The 23,560-nt window shown below is 40.4% G+C and overlaps 1 protein-coding gene across 2 annotated transcripts in view; it reads left to right on the forward strand.

The window, feature by feature from the left end:
- Window positions 1-1,397: 1,397 nt before the first annotated feature.
- The window catches only part of LOC131039098 (uncharacterized), a 208,775-nt gene continuing 186,612 nt past the window's right edge, over window positions 1,398-23,560 (forward strand). For both annotated transcript variants that reach the window (XM_057971752.1, XM_057971751.1), the window contains exon 1: window positions 1,398-1,770. In XM_057971752.1, coding sequence (XP_057827735.1) covers window positions 1,451-1,770 — 320 coding nt within the window. In that variant the 5' untranslated portion in view covers window positions 1,398-1,450. The remainder of the gene's footprint in view (window positions 1,771-23,560) is intronic.

Consider the following 23,560-nt stretch of genomic DNA (forward strand, 5'->3'; position numbering starts at 1 on the left):
CTTGAAGAACTTCATAATCGGAAATCCTTGCCTTCATAGGAGTTGGATTATTTTTTGTATTAAACGAATGAGCAGAAAGGGGTTTTCTGCTAGGGTTGGAAAAAACCCCAGGGCTATTACGGTTGCCCTGCAAATGTTTATTCACCTACCAATGAGGGATTGGCTGACGTATGGAAAAGCCAACATTGTTTGACCTTGACCACCTATCATTCAAGATCTTTCTATAATTCCGGGCGTTCCTCACAGAGCTATTGACAATGCCAAATGAGTTGGGGAGAGATGATGGGAACCACACATACTTGGTGCCATACAGAAGAGGACTGTCCTTGTTTGCATTCGCAGTTAGATGGTCTCTCTGTGAATTCAATCTCCTCTTAGTTTTTTCCCCCATAACAACCCGCCACTCTCCTTCCTCATCGCTCTGCGTCAAAGCATGTTTGATAGCAGGAAAACTCGAAATTCACATGCTCACTTTTTTTAGTTATTAATATATTAATTAAATCTTTTAAATTTTTATATAAATAAATAAACATACATATAATATTAAAAAACATAAATTAATAATACTATTTAAGTCATCCTAATATACAATAAATTAATTATATAGTACTATTATATATAATAATAAATTAATAAAAAATAAAAATAAATTAAAAAACATATAAAAATTTATATAATAATATTATAATATAGTTATAATATATTAATAATATAATAATTAAAATACTATATTATAAGAATCCTAATGTTTGTCTATATGATTGTAATCCTAACTTAATCTTAAATCTAACAATATCTCTAAACGAGCCTTAACATATTTAACCTAAGTCTAATCTAACACCAACTTTAAACATAACTCTAATTTAATCATAATCCAAACTTAATTTTTGAATTGTATTTAATATATAATGTATTTATTATTATATAATTAACATATGTTAATAATATAATAATATAAGAATCCTAATGTTTATTTGCAAATTTTTTTTTCCTATTAAAATAAAATTATTTTTATTATTTAAAAATAATATAATATCTAGAATAACAATATATTATTTATTGTACCTAAAAAAATAAAAATGAAAAGTTGAAAAATACGTTATTCTCATTGGGTAGCTCAAAATAATAATTGCATGTAACAGATGCATTAGTAAAATAATATATTATTTTTATTTATTGTAATTTAATATTATTTCAATTATAAATGAAAAATAATTAGATAATATATCTTACTATTTCTATTTTTAAAATCTTATATACTTATCTTATTATTATTATATTTATTACACAAGTAACAAAGTTGATTTTATTCCAAATTAGTGATGGTGAATAAATATAAAAATTAAAATTTCATAATTAGCTTATTAGCTAGTAGACGTTATAAAAATTTCTATCCTGAGAGCACTTTTCTCATTTATGGGGTCAAAGTTAGTAACAGACCGAATGCCAAATGGCTGCCTCGTTCGTTAGAGGCGCTTACCTATATTTACCCACTCTTGTCACAAGCCGAACGTTCTTTTCTCCAAGGACGAACAGGTTAAGCTTCTGGGGTCAGCAGCAGAAGAGACGAACGACGAAAACAATAGTAAAAATGTCCTCAGCAGCAGAGAAATTTGAGGGGCGATCGGGGAAGACAACTGCGCCATATGGCTCATGGAAGTCGCCACTCTCAGCAGAGATTGTATCGGGAGCAGGCAAGCGCCTCGGAGATGTTGCCATCGATGGGGAATGCCGCCTCATTATACTCGAAGGTCGTCCTGCTGAAAACGGGCAAGTTTCCCACCCTAGTTTTGTTTCTTCGAAGTAAGCTTTGGATTGCTTCATGTTGTTAAACCCTGAACCATAATAACGAATTCCCTAAACTTTAAACCCTATATTCCAATTCTTGGGAGATGAAAATTAAATTGAAAACCAGTGTGAGTTGTTGCAATGTCCTTTGTGATCATCCGCTTAGTTGGATTAGGTTCGAACGTTTTGGTCTATCTATTGAACAATGCCGTTAGTGTTCGATAAAATGTTATTTAGCTGGAGAGGTTAAATAAACACTTTGTAATCAATGTTTAACAAAGGTACATAGATGCTCGTGTACTGCGGTCAGAAATGTGATGCCGGTATGAGCGTATTTAAGCTTTTTAACTGTAAAATAGGTACAATCAATTTTTTAAAAAGATTGCGTCAAAATGCATGGTGAATTCTATATGGACCGTCCAAAATGGCAAGGGCTTAAAATTAATATATATCTATCCTTTTTAAAGTTTTCATCTTTAACCATGAATCGTTTTGGCATCTGAAGGGCAATGCTGAATTGAGAACTGCAATAAAAAAGTTGCTCGATCGGGGGGCCAACTGCCAAATTTATCCTCTATCCGGGGCAGGTACGGTGTGGGTGCTCATGCCAATTTTTAAGGTAAGGGTGCAAAGGTAAGCATGGTACGGAGCACCACATTAAAATTAAAAATATTAAACGTAGACTGTGAAATTTGTAACATATAATTCTATTGTAAGTGGGATTCCATCTGGCTGAAGCAAATTTTCAACTTAAAAGTTGAAAGCTGAAACATAAATCACAATGAGAGGAATGGGTGTCTTCTGTAACTCAGTTTTAACATAAAAATTGAAATCTGAGACATACGATCATTATGAAAGAAGTAAGCGCAGGTGTAACCCAAGTTTAACTAAAAATTAAAACCTGCAACATAAGATCGTAATGATAGTGGCATATGTTTGGTGCAAACCAACTCTAAGTTGAAAATCGGAACATAAGATCCTTATGAAAATGGTGTGTGTCAGGTGTGTGCCATGACTTCTCTAAGAATTAAAGCCTGAAACATAAGATCCTTATTGAAGTGGTGTGTTGCTGGTCTAAGCCAACTTTGGTTAGGTACATGCACTTGGACAACCTTGGTTTAACATGAACATCCAATAGGATTTTTCATTTTTAATTCATTGGCCATTGATCAGGAGAAAATATGGAGTGTACTTGAGATGGATTGTGCAGGCCAACAAAATACTTGTAATGTCCCCTTTTGTTAATTACCCTAGTTTTTGCCCTAGATTACTATTCATAGTCAACAAGGCAGGGTTAGAGAGAGGGTACCTTTATCTTCTTATAGGGGAAACCTGCAAACAAGTTAGAAAAACAACCTACAATCATAGTACATAAAGTAAATGTTAAGTTCTTTCAAAATTCTGTGATTAAAATAGAAGAGATGGAGATATGATCTGAAAGTTGTATTTTATCTGCTATAGCGTGTTTTGAAGATGCACAACACTTATTAATTTCGGTGTGTCCATCCTCCTCAATGTAAGCATGCTATATAAGTGGATAAGGGGTTATGTAGTGAAGAGATAAGTCTTCCCACGTGGGAAGACACATCTCTTCCCTACGTACCTCTCACCACAGTATATAAACTAGTCACCATTTACTTACCCGATTGGAAGGAGTGCGACTTGTTTGAGAATCACTTTACCACCCGATACCATGAACAGTGTAAATATATATATATATATCGGAAGCATGAAATAGTACAACCAACGTTACAAAATTTAACAGTAAATACCATTTACAAATTAAACTATTCATGTAGAGATTGTGAACACAAATCACAACTTGCTATTTGATTGTAAGATCACCAAAGCTGATTAAAGCAACCTCTAATCATAGTAAGCTAGGATGGACAATATAATAGGGTGTCCTTGTTACCCTCTACCTGTTGTGACCATTTCACACATCGCCCCATCGCAAATGGGGACCCCCTCTTTTTGCTTGTTTTTGTTCGTTTTCGCTTTCGTTTTTAGGGTTTTGTTAGTTAGTTAATTGTCTGGATTTAGGGCCAAGCCTTAGGGTTTTAAATTTTGCCTTTTCAAGCCAAAATCCAATCGCTTTTGAGAGCTTTTTGAGCTTCTTTCCTAGAAGCAAATTTTTTGAATGCAATGAATTCGCCAAAATGGTCTAATTTTCAATTGGAATGTTCATGCAGAGCTTAAACTTGTCTAAAGGATGACCGTCAATGTGAATTTTTGTCTGATTGAATATTTTGACCAAATTTTGACTTTTTTGAAGTTTGATCCTGGGCATTGGAATTGATTTGTTTTCGCCTCGTGAAGTGTTAAAATGTGAAAAATCTTGTTATTTTGGCCTGTAGGAGCAAAATCGCTCCTGTCCCTCAGTGAAGGACGGGAGCTCAATTTCAAATATCTCATTGTCCTTGCAGAGCCCAGACAAATTTTACGTTTGAAGTGATGAAGAACGACGAGATCTTTTCATTGAATATAAATTGAAGATTTTCATGAGCACAGAAAGGTCTCCAGAAGGAAAATCGCTCCTGTCCCTCAGTGAAGGACCGGAGCTACAATTCAAATTTCGCCATGCCCATGCAAGATTTTGATAGCTCAGCAACTGGAGGACGTCCGAAGGAAGATACTTTGCCAAATGAATATAATTTGAGATGCAAAAAATGGAGAAAATGACCTATATTGACTAAATCGCTCCTGTCCCTCTCCAAGGGACCAGGGCGAGGTACCTAGTAGCTCTCGTCCCTCTCCCAGGGACCAGAGCGATTCCCTCCATTTTGCAAAAACCAGACAAGGGTCAAGACAAGTTTACGTTCAAAAACGAAGGAGAACATGGGATGAACGCATTGAATATAAATTGAAGATTTTTGGACGTCCATAACAGTGCTAAATGCCTAGTTCGCTCCTGTCCCTCAGGAAGGGACCAGAGCGATTTTTGATATAATTGCTCTTCTTGCAAAGTTACAAATGATGTCAAGGCATGAACGAATGGAGGGAAGAAGGACGAGTCCGTTGAATATAAACTTAGAGCATGGCAAAGTAAGATGAAAGCCACAGGGGAAAAATCGCTCCTGTCCCTCTCCAAGGGACCAGGGCGATACAAGGGTGAAGATACGTCCCTCTCAAGTTCAAGGTCGTCCCTCCAAGGTTCAAGACCGATCCAAGCCAGGACAAAAGGTGGCGAGGACATTTCAAGGCATTTCCACCAGGCGCAAACGTTACAAAGGTCATCACATGGAAGGATTTGTACTCTAAAGACCTAGATCGCTCCTGTCCTTTGGTAAGGGACCAGAGCGATATCTACATAATGGCGTAGATTTCAAAAGGCGAACAAAGTTTCGAGCAACCAAGAAGGTCGAAAGGACGTCATTTCACGCAATGAAGTTGATTGCAAGTTGGTACAAACAAGAACAAGCATATAATGATGAACTTCGCTCCTGTCCCTCAGGAAGGGACCAGGGCGATGTTAGATGCATTGCCCATTTTATGCAAAATTTACGTAAGGACAAAACATTGCAATGTTCTGGAGGGTCCATGGTATGACAACAAGGTGATAAACAAGAGAGTTGAACGTCCAAACATCGCCAAATGGTGTAAAGGCCCCACATCGCTCCTGTCCTTTGGACAAGGACCAGGGCGATCCTATCAAAAGCGCTCATATTCCTCCAAAATCGAAACAAGGCGAGGTTAAGCAAGACAAAGGAAGGCGTTTGGAAAACATCACAATGAAGGATCGAAGGTCAAAATGCATGTTGAACGTGAAAAAATCAAGATCGCTCCTGTCCTTTGGACAAGGACCAAGGCGATGCTATTAAAACACTCCCGTCCCTTCAAAGATCAAAGCGAAGCAAGGTTAGGTAAGGTGAAGGACGACGTTTGAAGGACATTACCATGAAGATCGAAGTACAAAGTTGACAAGGCCAAGGAAAACATGTGGATCGCTCCTGTCCCTCTTCAAGGGACAAGGGCGATGATCCTTATAACATCGAAAGTACCTTGCAAAAGCAAGTGGAAATAAGCGCAAAGGACACAAGCAATGATATTTCGAAGGTCAAAGGACGCAAGGTGAATGCGAGATGGACATGAAAACAAGAAGATCGCTCCAGTCCTTTGGACAAGGACCAGGGCGATATGCACTTAAAGGACACCCATATGCGCACACAAGGCGATCAAATTCGAAGGACCATCAAGGTGATCGATTTTTAACGTGGAGATGAAGGAGTTGGACGTAAGAAATGCAAGAATCATGCCAAAGATAGTGAATCGCTCCTGTCCCTCTCCAAGGGACCAGAGCGATGAGGTACGTCCCTTTGTTTTCCAATTTTGGCGCCAAACAAACAAATTTAAATTTCCTTAAATGCTAAATCGATTAAAAAATTGAAAATCCATTTTTATTTAGCATTTAATATGGCGTTATCTTTTATTAATTATATTTTGCCTTTATTAAAAATCGAAATTCTCATTTAAAAAAGCGCAAGGCATTAATAATTAATTATTTAATTAATATAAAAATCGGTTTGAAGCGCCCAATTAGGCAAGTCGGCCTTGTTATTTTATTGCAAATCATTTAAAAAATGGTTTTATTTGTCAAAGTCGGCCTAAGAGGTGAAAGGGTATGAGCGCTATTTATAAGGGGAGTGAAACGTTCATTTTTACATAATCATTTTTACCTTCCTTCATGCGAATCAAGAAGAGGCGAATATAGTGCGAAGTGTGTTCAAAGGTGGTGCGATTTCAAACCAAAGGTGGCGCTAGTATCATCTTGTGTGGAGTGCGAATTGCGTTGAAGGCCAAAGGTGGTGCGAATTTCATTCATCCAAGGGTGGCGCGTAGTTATCAAAAGGTGGTGCGAATTTGAAGACCACACCAAGGGCGAACTTGAAGATCCATCTAAGACCACACCGAGGGCGAATTTGGAGATCATTTAAGACCACGTCTAAGGCATTACTTGAAGATCACGTTCTCTCCAGAGGTGGCGAAGTCAATTTTGAGGGGATCATATTGAAGATTATCTTATACCTCAAATTTTGACTAGGCAAATTTTGTTTTTGCATTCTAGAGTTAGCTCTCTATCGAGGTATGGCGATTTAATTATTATTGTTTTATTCATTCATCGTCATATTTCAAATTTTGAAATTTTGATTCTTTAGATCTCTTAGCTCAATCGTTGTATTTTAGGAAATGATAACTCTAGGGACTTATCATGAGGTTTCCTAAAATCTATCTCTCTTATTTACGTTATTTATTGCAAAATCTATTTCTTATAGTGAAATGTTGTGTAGGTATGGCGACCCCAAAGGCGGGAGCATCCACCAGTCGCTCGGCCCTCATGAAAGAAGATCAGAAGACCGAAGAAGTGGAGACCAAGATCGTGTCCAAGTGGAGCAACATTGGAGATACAAACTTGGGGAACTTTAACACGAAGAAGTTCCGAGAGGTCCCTTACATCGGCAAGCCATCACCTGTCGCCCGGAGAATAATAGAAAGTGGCATCATTAAGGCGGCCGGTTTTCCTCCAGCCATTCAGTGTCACGAGTTGATGATCGAGTGTGCCCGTCATTACAATCCACAGTCCAGGACCATTGTGTCCAATGAGGGAAATATTTTGGCGTACCTTTCAGAGGAGGCCATCAGTGAAGCCTTCCATCTTCCAGAGCACAGGGACATGATATACAAGAGCATTGAAGGAGCCAGATCAGTGTACGATGATGATCCAGATGCTTGTCTAAGCATAATCAACAAGAACTGGCTACTCAAGAGTCGTCCCCGTCTGAGCAAAGTACCGAACACACCACACCGGATCGATTTCCAAGAGGAGTACAGAGATTTGATCACCATGCTCAACAGAGTCACAGGAGCACCTCATGCCTTCTATTTTGAGAAATGGATGTTTTATTTCATCCAGGTGATTGTTCAAGGGAAGGGTACAATACATTGGGCTAGGATAATTAGCCATTGCTTAGACGTACAGTTGAGAAGACTCAGGGCCACTAAGTCCTTCCACATGAGTTCATATGTCATCTATGCCTTAATCAGGAGCGTTGAGTACGCAGGACTACCTCACAGAGGAGTGATTGGAAGAGGACCCGGTGAGGTCAGAGTTTGTGAATCCTATACCTACTTGCATCATCCACCAGGGAAGAACTACAAGTTAATCAATGATACTTTCACGATGAATATCACCAGGACGTTGCAAGGAGGGATTCACAACAGATTATCTCAGGATGCCCAGGAGTTAATCAAGAGGTACGGTGCTTGGTTCATTCAGTTTCCTAAGTTCACTTACATTAGAGTGTATGGATGTCCTTTACCTCCATACATGTTGCCGAGGTACCCGACAGATAGAATTGTGTTACTTGAAGTAACAAGGCAGTTGGCAGCATATGTGAAGGCATTCAGACACAGACATCAGAATGGAGTTCAGGTACCTATTATTTTGGGTAACTCAGTTGAGGTATGTCCCAATGTCTCAGCCATGGATGACGCAGAGAAGGAGTTAGCCTTGTATCCTTTTTCATCTTTTGCTTGGAGGAATAGTTTTGATCCTCATGGACATTTAGAAGAGACAGTCGGTAGAAGATTTAGACATGAATACCAAATTGAAGATTTTATGATGAATCTCCTAGATGATCTTGAAGTGAAACGCAAAATACATTCTAGATTGCCTTTGGATTTCATCAGGAAATGTAAAATTTACAGAGTAGCCGACCAAGCTCAGGACAACGGCAGGCACATCCAATCTTCATATGATAGAGAAAGTAAAACAATTAGTTTGAATTGGAATGAGCCCGAGGCCGTGGATTTAGATGATTTGATGGCACCAGTCTTGTCTTGTACTCGCAGATGGGTAGACATTCAACATCAGAAGTTGAGAGAACAAGGCATAGCCATGTCTTTTACTTTGGAAGAAAAGCCAGCCGAAGGTGGAGCCAGTGTTAGTGAAGGCAATCCTAATCCTAGGAATTCAGGTGAAGGTAACCTTCGATGTGCCAGTGAGGGCAATCTCCATCCGAGAGGTTCAAAGAGAAAGGAAAGATCAGAAAAGAAAGAGCCTTCCAAGAAAAAGCAAGGTGCTAACAGAGATCAAACACCAGGTACTTCTTCCAGGCCAGAAGATAGAACAGTTCGAGTGGAAGAATCCATGGAATCGATGGTACAGAATGACAGGCAGGAGGAAGAACAGGCACAGCATGTTTCATCCGATGGATCTCTCCAAGACTATGATTTAGAAGAAGATAATGAAGTAACATCTCCTCCCAGACAAGAAGAAGTAGTACACAAAGAAATTCAAGTTCAAGAGACAAGATCAAATATCCCAGATTGGTTGAAGGAAAGATTGACTAAGGTGATCGTAATTGAGGACGAAGACAGTGCAATCGATCTAGAGAGCCTTGTTGGACGTTCACATATGACAACAGAGAAGAAAGAAGGCTACAAAGATGTCCAAGATGATTCGAGATGAGACTGGATCTAGAAAACTGCAGGTAGCTACACCGGCAGCAGACAAATATGAGGGTGAGATCCTAGCGGAGGACTATCATATACAGACTATTGAGTTAGGACCATCCACAGCAGAGCAGACTTTAGATGATGCCACCGACACATTTGAGGCATTGAAGGATAAGTTCAGAGAAGAAGTAGAAAAGAATAGAAAGCTTGAGAAAGAGGTCGGTGCATGGAGAACATATTTCAGTCACATCAATGAACCTTTGGGACGTCAGGATCCAGTTAGATCACCATTGCAGGCATTGCCCCTTCAATCAATCAATGAAGCGGAAAGATTCAGGAATATGGTCCAGCGTACATGTAATTGGATGGATAGATCTCACACGGTGGCCATTGAGTTTATTACAAGGATGTCGAAGATCACCCACCAGGCTATCCAAGTCCTTGAGATAATCCACAGACTGATGGCAACAGTAGCTGCATTTGCCCACACCAAGGACGTTGTCATTCCTGTCTTGAAAGTTATAAGACATACATCCAGAAGAATTTTAGCACAAGAGAAGATCTTGGAAGGCGATTCTCACAGTTTGTTTCAGTGGTCAACCTTACTCCATATAAAGAGTGTTCTCTTTGAGGACATCAGTGTTAGATGTGGTCAAGTTGAGGAGGTGATCAATCCGATCCAGGACAGAGTATTTGAGGTACTTCGTACCATTCTTGGCAGAAGGATCGAGGTCGAGACAGATGTGGATTTACAAGAATTTGAAGATAGAATCAAGATCATCTTTCGCAAGGACGCAGATGTTACAGATGAGCAGTATGATCAGATGTATGCCACCATGCTCCTAATTGATAGAACTAAGGAACTTGAACCTACCTGGGACACAGCTCTTCTAGATGCATTTGATCAAGTTATCCACTTAGAAGAGAGTATCAAGAATCTTCCCGAGATTCCAATCACAGAAATCGAAGGAATTGTGACAAAATTCATTGCATATGCTAAGAAGGAAAATTGGAAAGGGAATAAGATTCTAGATGAAAGGTTGTTACAGATGACATGACATCTTATTTCTCATTGGTTGATACCTCCTAGATTTTCGTGCCAAATTTAATATTTGGCTATGTATTTAATGTTGTTCAGTAAAAAGGAGGTCATTTGTAACAAACCCTAATTAGGGTTTAGGTGTCATGATCTTGTCCATTGATTTACTTTCAATCTGGACCTTTCATTGTAACTGGGGATGCTATTTATACCCCCATTTTTCATTTCATTTATATCAGAATAGTCAATAGAGAAATAGAGAATAGAGTTGTAAGCAATTTTTATGTTGTAGCAAGATTGAGTCTTGAAGAGAGAAGTTCAAGCAATTGTTGTATATGATGACTTGGAAATCAATAAAATATTGAAGTTATGGTGTTTTGTTGCAAGTTTCTTGAGTTATCTTCATGGTTGTTGGATGTACTTGAATCACGCTCAATCAAAGTAGTTTTGAAAGACTAAGTGTGAGATTTGATATTTGGTAGGATTCGCAATCCAAACCACTAGCTTCTTGCTGATTGTAGGAACGCCTTGCGTGGTCGACTGGAAAACATTTTGAGTCCTTAACCTTCAAGCATTTTCGCATCTAGGATATGTACCTTCGTAGTAGTGTCCTTGACCTTTGATGCATTGAACACCATTATTACCTTAGAAGATCGCACTAATTTCAGTTGAGTTGTTATCTTATGGCAAAATTGAAATTGGTTGAGTCTTGCCAAATCTCATTCATGCTAAGTCGTTCATAGGGTTAGACTAGATTAGACCTCTTAAGCCCTATCTTTTCCATTTTTTTTTTGAAAGTTCTTTTTAGATTAGTGAAATCTTCGAGCTATTGAATCCGTAAGAAGCCTTGAAGGAAACAGCAAATCACATCATACCACTAAAAAGCTTGTCCACACGTGGAGACCCCACTAAAAGAACCTTGGAGTCCACCTAACTGATCCTTTTTTGCAGATCTTCAGCAGTTAGAGACTATTTTCTCAAGAGAGGATAAGATGCCTAATGGTATTTTATTCTGTGTATGATTGTGTACAAAATACACGTCAACAGAATTGGCGCTAGAAGGAGGGCTCTTTAGTTTCAAAGTTCGAAGTCCGAAAATTTTGAAAAGAGAAAAATATTGCAAACATGATCATGAAGTACGATGGTGTTGCCGAATGAAGGACTGAATCAAATGGTGCAACCCAATTTGCAAGTAGGCAGTACCCAAGAAGACATCATTTCCCAATTGAATCAAGTAGCTTGGAACGCAAGGAGAAGCCAAGTCGAATATAACAGAGTCAGAATCATCTTAGAGCAAGAGGAAGATATAGCCGAAGAACATCAAAGGGTCATAGCTAGGAATCTTCGCAATCAAAGGAACGTACAATAATCCTTGCAAGACTTCACGCTGGATCGCATTGGTTCATTCTCGCCCGAGAAACATCAAAGGTTGTTGAGGTCCACACCAGGCATCAAAGATCTAAGTGAACTTCAGTTTACTTCCAAAGCAAAGCGAGCTAAGAGAGAGGACACTCCCAAAGAGTTCGAACTAAGATTGGAAGGATCTCCTGAGTCATCACAAGTTCTCCAAGAACAAGTCCAAGCGGCGATCCAATTTAGTATCCAAGCAATTTCACAAACAAAGAGCCAAGCTAGTTCATCAAGTTCAGTTTCAAGAAATACAATGGCTCATCGTGCTCCACCACCACCTCCTCCTCCTCATGTACTCAATGGCGCGACGTGGCTAGTCAACAATCCATCACCATTGGAATTTGCAGTTTATCATGATATGCCAAAGAATCCCGAACACTTTTGTTCCAAGTTCAACGTTAGTGATTTCCATCGCACAGCAGAAGATCACATCAAGATGTTCGAGGACCTTCTCCGTAACAGACAAATTGAATATGGAGATGTGGCATGTAGGCTTTTTCCCTACTCATTGGGAGAAGAGGCATACTTTTGGTTTATTCATTTGCCTACAGGGTCCATCAGGACTTGGGACGCGATGAAAGACGCATTCATTGCTAAATTTGGCATCCCAACTACACCAGCAGAGTTATATAGACAGTTCGTTGAGGTTCGAAGGAGAGAGCATGAACCTATTACTTCCTTCAACGACAGATTTCACCGAGCATACACAATGCTACGTCCTCCTTATCTTATTGCAGATCCAAGGGAAATTTACTATGGAGCCTTAGATCATCTCACGGCCATGTTCGTAAGGACACACCCAGCTCCGAATGATCTAAATGCGGCCTATACTAGAGCCATTGAAGTGAGTAAGCACATGGGACAAAACATCACTGGACCACTACTACACATGGGATCCGTCGCAGCACCTAACCAGATGCAAGCAGTTGGCACGGCTTTAGCCAACCAAACTCCAGTCATGAATCCAATCCCGCAAGCGACCTATCCAAACGTACAGCCGGCGAATCAGTTGGTCCTTCACCCAGGAGCTCCAATTTCTCAAGCTCCACCCGCTCAACCTGTGTTCCTGCAAAATGCTACAAATTCGTCAAGGACACAAGAAGAGAAAGATGAAATGAAAGAGCTGATTGAGCAAGTCAAGAAGTTATCAACTGAGGTCACCCATTTGAGGAACCAGAATAATCAACTCCAGAGCATGCAGAGGGCCAACCATGGCCAACACGCGAACAATCAGAATTTCCAAGGGAATAATAATCCAGGATTCAGAAACAATTATCAAGGAAATAACAATCAAGGTTTCCAAAGAAGACCATGGAATACAGCTCCCAACAATGGAAATGTGGTGACGCCCTTGGACAATCCACCAAATGCGCAAAGTCAAGAGAACCCCTCTTCGGGCAAAGTGTTTTTAGCCGAAGCAGCCTTGTCTAGTTGGTGTAGACTCCACAACACGAACCAACATTCCGAATTGCAATGTCCTGAGTTTAAAATTGCGGCCGATATTTTCCAACAAGAGATGCGCACCACCAATCCACCTGAAAATCCTCCCACCACAGGGTACGAAATTGTTCCAACCACGCAGTATGGTCAAGCCATGATCGTTGAAACCTGCAGATATTCACAAGAAGAAATTAGTCCAGTACAAAATGAGAGATTTCCTCCAGAATCAGCCAATGGACCAATGGTACCACCAGGATCTCAGTTTCCGCCAGCATCTGCAAATGGACCTGTAGAGGATTCAGAATACTATTTCCCACCATTGAACGACAGTGTTTTAGTAGAAGGAATCAAGGAAGTATTCCACCAATCGTCAGGAGGTGCAAACCAAAAAGTTTATCACAGGAATCAGAGAAATCCCGAACCATTGACAACATCGATTCCTCCAAACAATTTTTCAACTCCGCCAGATCCCCAAGCCAGCAACGTCCCTGAATATCCACAAAACACTCAAGAATACAGACAAAGAAGAAATATTTCACCTCCTGCGGGAAATGAAATGAAAAGATTGGCCGCCTTGGTGTTAGATGAACTCAAGAAAGTCAAAGTAAGTTTACCACTCTACGAGTTGCTCAAAGTGTCTGAAATTAAAGAGACAGTGATCAATAGTTTGAATGAACCTAGTGCAACGAGGTCAAATGTTCAAGCCACTATCAATGTGACTCAAGAGGAAGCCGATTCTCAAGAACAACCCGAGCAAAATGAGTGCATGGTTCAAACTATAACCTTCCCAGCTAAAAAGGAAGATATGTTAGAAGGAAAAGTATTACTCAAAAGAGGCGAAACCAAGAAAACTCAGCCTATAGTCAAAGAGAACCTCACTACTAACTTGGTTCTACCCGAGAAAGAAGTTACAATCAAGAAAGATGTGGTTAAAAAAGGAAAATCTGCAAACCAAGCCAGTCACTCGAAAGAGGAGAGCCTAGCGAAGGAAGATTACTCGAAGATTAATCAAGTTAAACATCAAGAACCAAGTGAAGAAAATTCAGTGCCTTCTCAAGGAAAGGACGAACCGGCCCCGTTCCTACTATCAGTCAGAATATTTGGAAAATTATTACACAATTGCCTTTATGATTCCGGAGCCTCAAGCAATGTCATGCCTTTAGCCGTTTGTCAAAGACTGGGAATAACTCCCGCACCTACCAAGAGAAAAGTCACTCAGCTTGACAAGACAGAAGTTCCAGTCATGGGAGAATTGAACAACATTCACATGCAATTGGCCGCAGACCCAAGAGTCCAGAATTTTATAGATATATCAGTAGTGGATATTCCAGATTCATATGGAATGCTCCTGAGTCGAGATTGGTCCCGAAAATTGAATGGATATGTATCGACCGATTTCGCACACATGTGGCTACCATGGAGAGGAGTCCCGAACCAGATTAAAATTGATAGCACCCCAAGGTTGAGATTGATGATAACTGAATATGGAGAGGACAATGAAGTTCTATTTTTAGAGTCCGACCTAGGAACATATAAACCCAAAGTAGAGGAGATCCTAATGATACAAGATATACAAGATAAAAATACCCAACAAGAGGTCATGGAGTCAACCGAGATCGTCATTGAAAGTGATCAAGGATCCGACCAAGAGGACGAAGGGATGTTTGAAAACTTCAGAAGGTTCGTACAAAGAAACATCCAGCAAAGTGTACAACTTGGCAATATAGCATCCGTCCGAGATCTGCTTCTTCCGAATTGGTGTAGAATCCACAATGCCGTCCACTCAGAATTATCTTGTGCTTTATGCCAGACCGCATTGGAGCAAGTGAACAAAAGAATCCCGCAGACACTAATTGTAGAGGAAATTCAAGATTCAGAGAATGAAAGCTCTACAGACACCGAGAGTTCTGTAGAAGATGAAGTCTCGTCCAATACATCAAATGAAAATCATGAAAGTCCAGAAACAGACAATCAAGAAAATCAAATATGGACCCTAAGGTTCGACGGATCTAAGTCCAAACAAGGATCCGGAGCTGGATATGAATTAATTAGTCCTAAGGGAGAAACATACCTTGCCGCTCACAGATTGCAGTTCCCTTGCACCAACAACGTAGCAGAGTATGAATCTTTGGTTCATGGATTACTGTTAGCCATCCAAAAAGGGGCAAAGATACTGCAAGTATACGGAGACTCAGAAATCGCAATAAGACAAATCAGGAAGCAATATGTCTGCCATGACAAAAGGCTAACTAAGTATAGAAATCGAGTCTGGGATCTAATTGAAAGTTTCGATGCTTTCAATATCAATTCAATTTATAGACATCAGAATCAAGTGGCCAATTCACTTGCACAGGCCGCGAGCTCATTGATTCCATTAGCAATGGAAGGATTAAAGAAGTTTACCATCGAGTTGATATCAGTTCCTTCAGTCCCAGATAACATCACCAATTTCCAGGTTTTCGAAGACGACAAGCGCATTCTAGACTTCCTAACCAGCACGGACGTCTTCTTAACACAGATCATAGATGAAGATGAAGTGGGTGAAGCTGAGTTCGATGCCGAAGGAGTCCTGAACTTAAAAACAAACACTATTCCGAAAGGAATGGTCGAATTAGAAAGGATTTTTGATCCTGACAAGTTGAAAGAAAAGAAGAATCACAGTGTAGAAGGCAATATGTGCGACGCGATCAATCTAGGTGACGAGACACAAGTTAAAAATGTTTTCATTGGAAAGTCTTGCACAGCACTTGAAAAGGATGGAATCCTAAAGAACATGAGGGACTTCCCAGATGTCATTGCATGGAGCTATGAAGATCTCAAGACCTACGACACTGCGATTATCACTCACACAATCCCGTTGAAACCAGGAAGCAAGCCATTCAGGCAAAGACAAAGACCCGTCAATCCTTTGTTAGAACCGCTGATATACCAAGAAGTGAAGAAGTTACTCACTGCTAAAATCATCTTCCCAGTAAGACATTCGACGTGGGTCGCCAACCTGGTACCTGTTAGAAAGAAAAATGGAGAGATCAGATTGTGTGTTGATTTTAGAAATCTCAACAGAGCATCAGAGAAAGATAACTATCCGCTTCCATCATTAGATGAAGTACTGCAGATCGTCAATGGATCACAAATGATGTCCTTCCTAGACGGATATTCAGGATACAATCAAGTCCTAGTCGAACCTGAAGATCGAATAAAGACTGCTTTCACCACCAAATGGGGAACATTTGCCTATAAGAGAATGCCTTTTGGACTCATAAACGCCGGAGCTACATTCCAGAGAGCTATGGATATCGCTTTCAGAGATTTAATTGGTAAAAGCATTATTATATATATGGATGATATCACAGTTTTCTCTAGACAGAGAGAAGATCATGTGGAAGATTTGAGAAGAGTTTTCCAAAGATGTAGAAGATACGGTGTCTCCCTTAATCCGAAGAAATGCATATTTGGAGTCACAGAAGGAAAGCTTTTAGGACATGTAATTTCAGAGAAAGGAATATCTATTGATCCTGAAAGGGTGAAGGCCATATCTACTATCAATTTGCCAGCAAGCAAGAAGGAGCTCAAATCATTTTTCGGCAAAATCAACTTCGTCCGAAAATTCATTACCGGATTTGCCGAGATTGTCAGGCCATTGAATGAAATGTTAAAGAAAGATGCAAAGGTCGAGTGGACTCCACAAGCCAGAAGAGCGTTTGAAGAAATAAAGACCGCAATTATGGAGGCGCCAGTCTTGATTAGTCCTGATTATCTCAAACCATTTTATTTATATTCCTTCGCCTCCGAATACACTTGTGCCGCCATTCTCACCCAAAGAAGTGAAGAGAGGGATGAAAATCCCATTGCTTTCATGAGCACCCCGTTGAAAGACGCAGAATTAAGATATCCAAATGTTGAAAAGCAAGCATACGCATTAGTAAAGGCAGTTAAGAAATTCAGACATTACCTCCTGAGAGCCAAGATTTATGCAATAGTGCCTGATGCGGCAGTCAAGACTCTTCTCATGCAAAATGAATTAGGAGAGAGAAGAGGAAAGTGGGTCGCCATCATCCAAGAATTTGATATTGAGATACAACCCATGAAACTTGTCCGAGGACAAGCTTTGGCACAGACATTAGCAATAGATGGGCCAGGATTAGTCCAACAAATTTATGAATTAGAAGATGTCACACCTGATGAATGGTACAAAGACATTGTGACATATTTGCTTAATCACAGATGTCCTGCTCACATGACACCTACACGAAAGAGAGCATTAAGGTTAAAGTGTCAACATTACGTGCTTCAAGGATCTGTTCTATACCGGAAAAATTATGAAGGAGTATACCTGAGGTGTGTTGGCAAAGACGAAGCAAAGCAGATAATTGAACATTTCCATTCCAAGTTTGGAACCGGACATGGAGCCAACCTCGCCACAGCTCACCAGATCCTAAGAGCAGGATATTACTGGCCTATGCTTTTTAAAGATACATTCAATCACATTAAGACTTGCCACACATGTCAAGTCGCAGCTATAAGAGAGAGAAATCCTGCCATGCCACTGAATCCCGTGATTGAAGCCAGACCATTTGCGAAATGGGGAATGGACTTTATTGGTGTCATCAACCCCGCATCCTCAGCACAACACAAGTACATCATTACAGCTACAGATTATTGTACCAGATGGTCAGAGGCACAGGCACTTAAGGTTTGTTCTACTGAAGTTGTAATCAAGTTTCTAGAAGAGAACATAATCACAAGGTTTGGATGTCCCTATGCGTTGGTTTGCGATAATGGATCGGCATTCACATCATTGAGATTCTCAAATTGGGCTTTTGAGTACGGGATAACCCTCAAGTTTTCATCAAATTATTATCCTCAGGGTAATGGATTAGCAGAATCTACAAACAAAAATTTGCTCAGCGTAATCAAGAAATTATTAGAGAGAAGTCCAAGAGAATGGCATACCCAGTTGAGATTTGCTTTATGGGCAGACAGAATCAGAACAAAGAACGCACTAGGCATTTCGCCTTATTTTCTAGTCTATGGTCAGGACCCAGTCTTCCCCATGCAACTCAGGATTCCAACCTTGAGATTCATTCAGGAGTACATAGAAGACACTGATGCAGTGCAGGCCAGGTTGACACAGTTGATGAACCTAGAAGAGAAAAGAGATCAAGCACTGGATAACTTTGCTAAACACCAAGGAGTGGTGAAGAGATGGTTTGATCGACAAGCAAGAGTCAAGGCGTTCCGAATTTCGGATCTCGTCCTGTATTGGGACAAAGCTCATGAGAAAAGAGGAGAACATGATAAGTTTGATAAGCTTTGGAAAGGTCCTTATCAAATTTCAGAGATATTGGGAGAAAATGCATTTAGGTTGCAGACTTTAACTGGAGAGGACATTCCGTTGCCTGTCAATGGGAGATATCTCAAACACTATTTCCAATCCTAAAATGCCGAGGCCTTCCCTTGTACATAGCTAGTTTAGTTTGCTTTCGTCGTTTTCCGTTTGTTTGTTTTTCTCGCGTTGGTTTGCCTTTTTTTTGTTTCTCTTAGTTTAGGTGCTTTTGTTTTTTTAGGTTAGTTGTTTTTGTCCTGAGGGGTATCCATTTGACATTGGGTGATTTTGTTATATAACGCTCTGACTTCCTGCTGGATTGTTGGATGCATTTGGAAAATCATGAGGTCTTTTGGAATTACTGAGGGAGTTTCTTTTAATGAAGCTTTGAGTCAGGACATATTTGCATTGAAGTAGATTAGCTTATTGAACTCACGTATTATTGTCCTCCAGTTATTATATTTCACACACTTATAATCTCCGAGTCATTATGGTTTACAGGCGAAGCTGTGATCAGTGAAAAATCTAAAGTCTAGCTTCAGCGCCACCGCAATCCTCAAACCCTAGTGAGTTTCGTTACTCACAAGCCAAAGAATTGACAGAACTGAAAAGCAGTATCAAAAGAAAAGTTGAAAAGATGAGAAAAAATCAAAAGAAAAGAAATAAGCTAAAAGGAAATATCAAATTGGCTAAAGGGAATATGCGAGTAACTCCATCGGGGCTATAGACGCCTGACTGGCAATGGAGCAATGTTCGTGAGCTTGCGGCGATAACCTCGTCGGGACTATGGACGTCTGACTGGCAGCGAGGCTCTATCCAGGATGCTTTTGGAGTTTAGACGAACCATGTAGCTTATCACAGGGGAACCTGAAGATCATGATTGTCTTGTCGAGGGGAATTAACGCATTTGCACACACATGGGTAACTGTGGACTTGATACTTTGTCTCAATATGATGGTCTCTTCTTGTAAGTGTTTCTTAACTCCTAGATTTGTTGAGGGAGGTTTTCTGAGTCTTCCTTTAGAAGGATTGATTCCCAAATGTTTTGCAACATTTCTCAGTGGTGTCGCCAGATGTTGTGACCATTTCACACATCGCCCCATCGCAAATGGGGACCCCCTCTTTTTGCTTGTTTTTGTTCGTTTTCGCTTTCGTTTTTAGGGTTTTGTTAGTTAGTTAATTGTCTGGATTTAGGGCCAAGCCTTAGGGTTTTAAATTTTGCCTTTTCAAGCCAAAATCCAATCGCTTTTGAGAGCTTTTTGAGCTTCTTTCCTAGAAGCAAATTTTTTGAATGCAATGAATTCGCCAAAATGGTCTAATTTTCAATTGGAATGTTCATGCAGAGCTTAAACTTGTCTAAAGGATGACCGTCAATGTGAATTTTTGTCTGATTGAATATTTTGACCAAATTTTGACTTTTTTGAAGTTTGATCCTGGGCATTGGAATTGATTTGTTTTCGCCTCGTGAAGTGTTAAAATGTGAAAAATCTTGTTATTTTGGCCTGTAGGAGCAAAATCGCTCCTGTCCCTCAGTGAAGGACGGGAGCTCAATTTCAAATATCTCATTGTCCTTGCAGAGCCCAGACAAATTTTACGTTTGAAGTGATGAAGAACGACGAGATCTTTTCATTGAATATAAATTGAAGATTTTCATGAGCACAGAAAGGTCTCCAGAAGGAAAATCGCTCCTGTCCCTCAGTGAAGGACCGGAGCTACAATTCAAATTTCGCCATGCCCATGCAAGATTTTGATAGCTCAGCAACTGGAGGACGTCCGAAGGAAGATACTTTGCCAAATGAATATAATTTGAGATGCAAAAAATGGAGAAAATGACCTATATTGACTAAATCGCTCCTGTCCCTCTCCAAGGGACCAGGGCGAGGTACCTAGTAGCTCTCGTCCCTCTCCCAGGGACCAGAGCGATTCCCTCCATTTTGCAAAAACCAGACAAGGGTCAAGACAAGTTTACGTTCAAAAACGAAGGAGAACATGGGATGAACGCATTGAATATAAATTGAAGATTTTTGGACGTCCATAACAGTGCTAAATGCCTAGTTCGCTCCTGTCCCTCAGGAAGGGACCAGAGCGATTTTTGATATAATTGCTCTTCTTGCAAAGTTACAAATGATGTCAAGGCATGAACGAATGGAGGGAAGAAGGACGAGTCCGTTGAATATAAACTTAGAGCATGGCAAAGTAAGATGAAAGCCACAGGGGAAAAATCGCTCCTGTCCCTCTCCAAGGGACCAGGGCGATACAAGGGTGAAGATACGTCCCTCTCAAGTTCAAGGTCGTCCCTCCAAGGTTCAAGACCGATCCAAGCCAGGACAAAAGGTGGCGAGGACATTTCAAGGCATTTCCACCAGGCGCAAACGTTACAAAGGTCATCACATGGAAGGATTTGTACTCTAAAGACCTAGATCGCTCCTGTCCTTTGGTAAGGGACCAGAGCGATATCTACATAATGGCGTAGATTTCAAAAGGCGAACAAAGTTTCGAGCAACCAAGAAGGTCGAAAGGACGTCATTTCACGCAATGAAGTTGATTGCAAGTTGGTACAAACAAGAACAAGCATATAATGATGAACTTCGCTCCTGTCCCTCAGGAAGGGACCAGGGCGATGTTAGATGCATTGCCCATTTTATGCAAAATTTACGTAAGGACAAAACATTGCAATGTTCTGGAGGGTCCATGGTATGACAACAAGGTGATAAACAAGAGAGTTGAACGTCCAAACATCGCCAAATGGTGTAAAGGCCCCACATCGCTCCTGTCCTTTGGACAAGGACCAGGGCGATCCTATCAAAAGCGCTCATATTCCTCCAAAATCGAAACAAGGCGAGGTTAAGCAAGACAAAGGAAGGCGTTTGGAAAACATCACAATGAAGGATCGAAGGTCAAAATGCATGTTGAACGTGAAAAAATCAAGATCGCTCCTGTCCTTTGGACAAGGACCAAGGCGATGCTATTAAAACACTCCCGTCCCTTCAAAGATCAAAGCGAAGCAAGGTTAGGTAAGGTGAAGGACGACGTTTGAAGGACATTACCATGAAGATCGAAGTACAAAGTTGACAAGGCCAAGGAAAACATGTGGATCGCTCCTGTCCCTCTTCAAGGGACAAGGGCGATGATCCTTATAACATCGAAAGTACCTTGCAAAAGCAAGTGGAAATAAGCGCAAAGGACACAAGCAATGATATTTCGAAGGTCAAAGGACGCAAGGTGAATGCGAGATGGACATGAAAACAAGAAGATCGCTCCAGTCCTTTGGACAAGGACCAGGGCGATATGCACTTAAAGGACACCCATATGCGCACACAAGGCGATCAAATTCGAAGGACCATCAAGGTGATCGATTTTTAACGTGGAGATGAAGGAGTTGGACGTAAGAAATGCAAGAATCATGCCAAAGATAGTGAATCGCTCCTGTCCCTCTCCAAGGGACCAGAGCGATGAGGTACGTCCCTTTGTTTTCCAATTTTGGCGCCAAACAAACAAATTTAAATTTCCTTAAATGCTAAATCGATTAAAAAATTGAAAATCCATTTTTATTTAGCATTTAATATGGCGTTATCTTTTATTAATTATATTTTGCCTTTATTAAAAATCGAAATTCTCATTTAAAAAAGCGCAAGGCATTAATAATTAATTATTTAATTAATATAAAAATCGGTTTGAAGCGCCCAATTAGGCAAGTCGGCCTTGTTATTTTATTGCAAATCATTTAAAAAATGGTTTTATTTGTCAAAGTCGGCCTAAGAGGTGAAAGGGTATGAGCGCTATTTATAAGGGGAGTGAAACGTTCATTTTTACATAATCATTTTTACCTTCCTTCATGCGAATCAAGAAGAGGCGAATATAGTGCGAAGTGTGTTCAAAGGTGGTGCGATTTCAAACCAAAGGTGGCGCTAGTATCATCTTGTGTGGAGTGCGAATTGCGTTGAAGGCCAAAGGTGGTGCGAATTTCATTCATCCAAGGGTGGCGCGTAGTTATCAAAAGGTGGTGCGAATTTGAAGACCACACCAAGGGCGAACTTGAAGATCCATCTAAGACCACACCGAGGGCGAATTTGGAGATCATTTAAGACCACGTCTAAGGCATTACTTGAAGATCACGTTCTCTCCAGAGGTGGCGAAGTCAATTTTGAGGGGATCATATTGAAGATTATCTTATACCTCAAATTTTGACTAGGCAAATTTTGTTTTTGCATTCTAGAGTTAGCTCTCTATCGAGGTATGGCGATTTAATTATTATTGTTTTATTCATTCATCGTCATATTTCAAATTTTGAAATTTTGATTCTTTAGATCTCTTAGCTCAATCGTTGTATTTTAGGAAATGATAACTCTAGGGACTTATCATGAGGTTTCCTAAAATCTATCTCTCTTATTTACGTTATTTATTGCAAAATCTATTTCTTATAGTGAAATGTTGTGTAGGTATGGCGACCCCAAAGGCGGGAGCATCCACCAGTCGCTCGGCCCTCATGAAAGAAGATCAGAAGACCGAAGAAGTGGAGACCAAGATCGTGTCCAAGTGGAGCAACATTGGAGATACAAACTTGGGGAACTTTAACACGAAGAAGTTCCGAGAGGTCCCTTACATCGGCAAGCCATCACCTGTCGCCCGGAGAATAATAGAAAGTGGCATCATTAAGGCGGCCGGTTTTCCTCCAGCCATTCAGTGTCACGAGTTGATGATCGAGTGTGCCCGTCATTACAATCCACAGTCCAGGACCATTGTGTCCAATGAGGGAAATATTTTGGCGTACCTTTCAGAGGAGGCCATCAGTGAAGCCTTCCATCTTCCAGAGCACAGGGACATGATATACAAGAGCATTGAAGGAGCCAGATCAGTGTACGATGATGATCCAGATGCTTGTCTAAGCATAATCAACAAGAACTGGCTACTCAAGAGTCGTCCCCGTCTGAGCAAAGTACCGAACACACCACACCGGATCGATTTCCAAGAGGAGTACAGAGATTTGATCACCATGCTCAACAGAGTCACAGGAGCACCTCATGCCTTCTATTTTGAGAAATGGATGTTTTATTTCATCCAGGTGATTGTTCAAGGGAAGGGTACAATACATTGGGCTAGGA

The sequence above is a fragment of the Cryptomeria japonica genome, chromosome 10 (assembly GCF_030272615.1).
Source record: "Cryptomeria japonica chromosome 10, Sugi_1.0, whole genome shotgun sequence".
NCBI classification, from domain to species: Eukaryota; Viridiplantae; Streptophyta; class Pinopsida; order Cupressales; family Cupressaceae; genus Cryptomeria; species Cryptomeria japonica.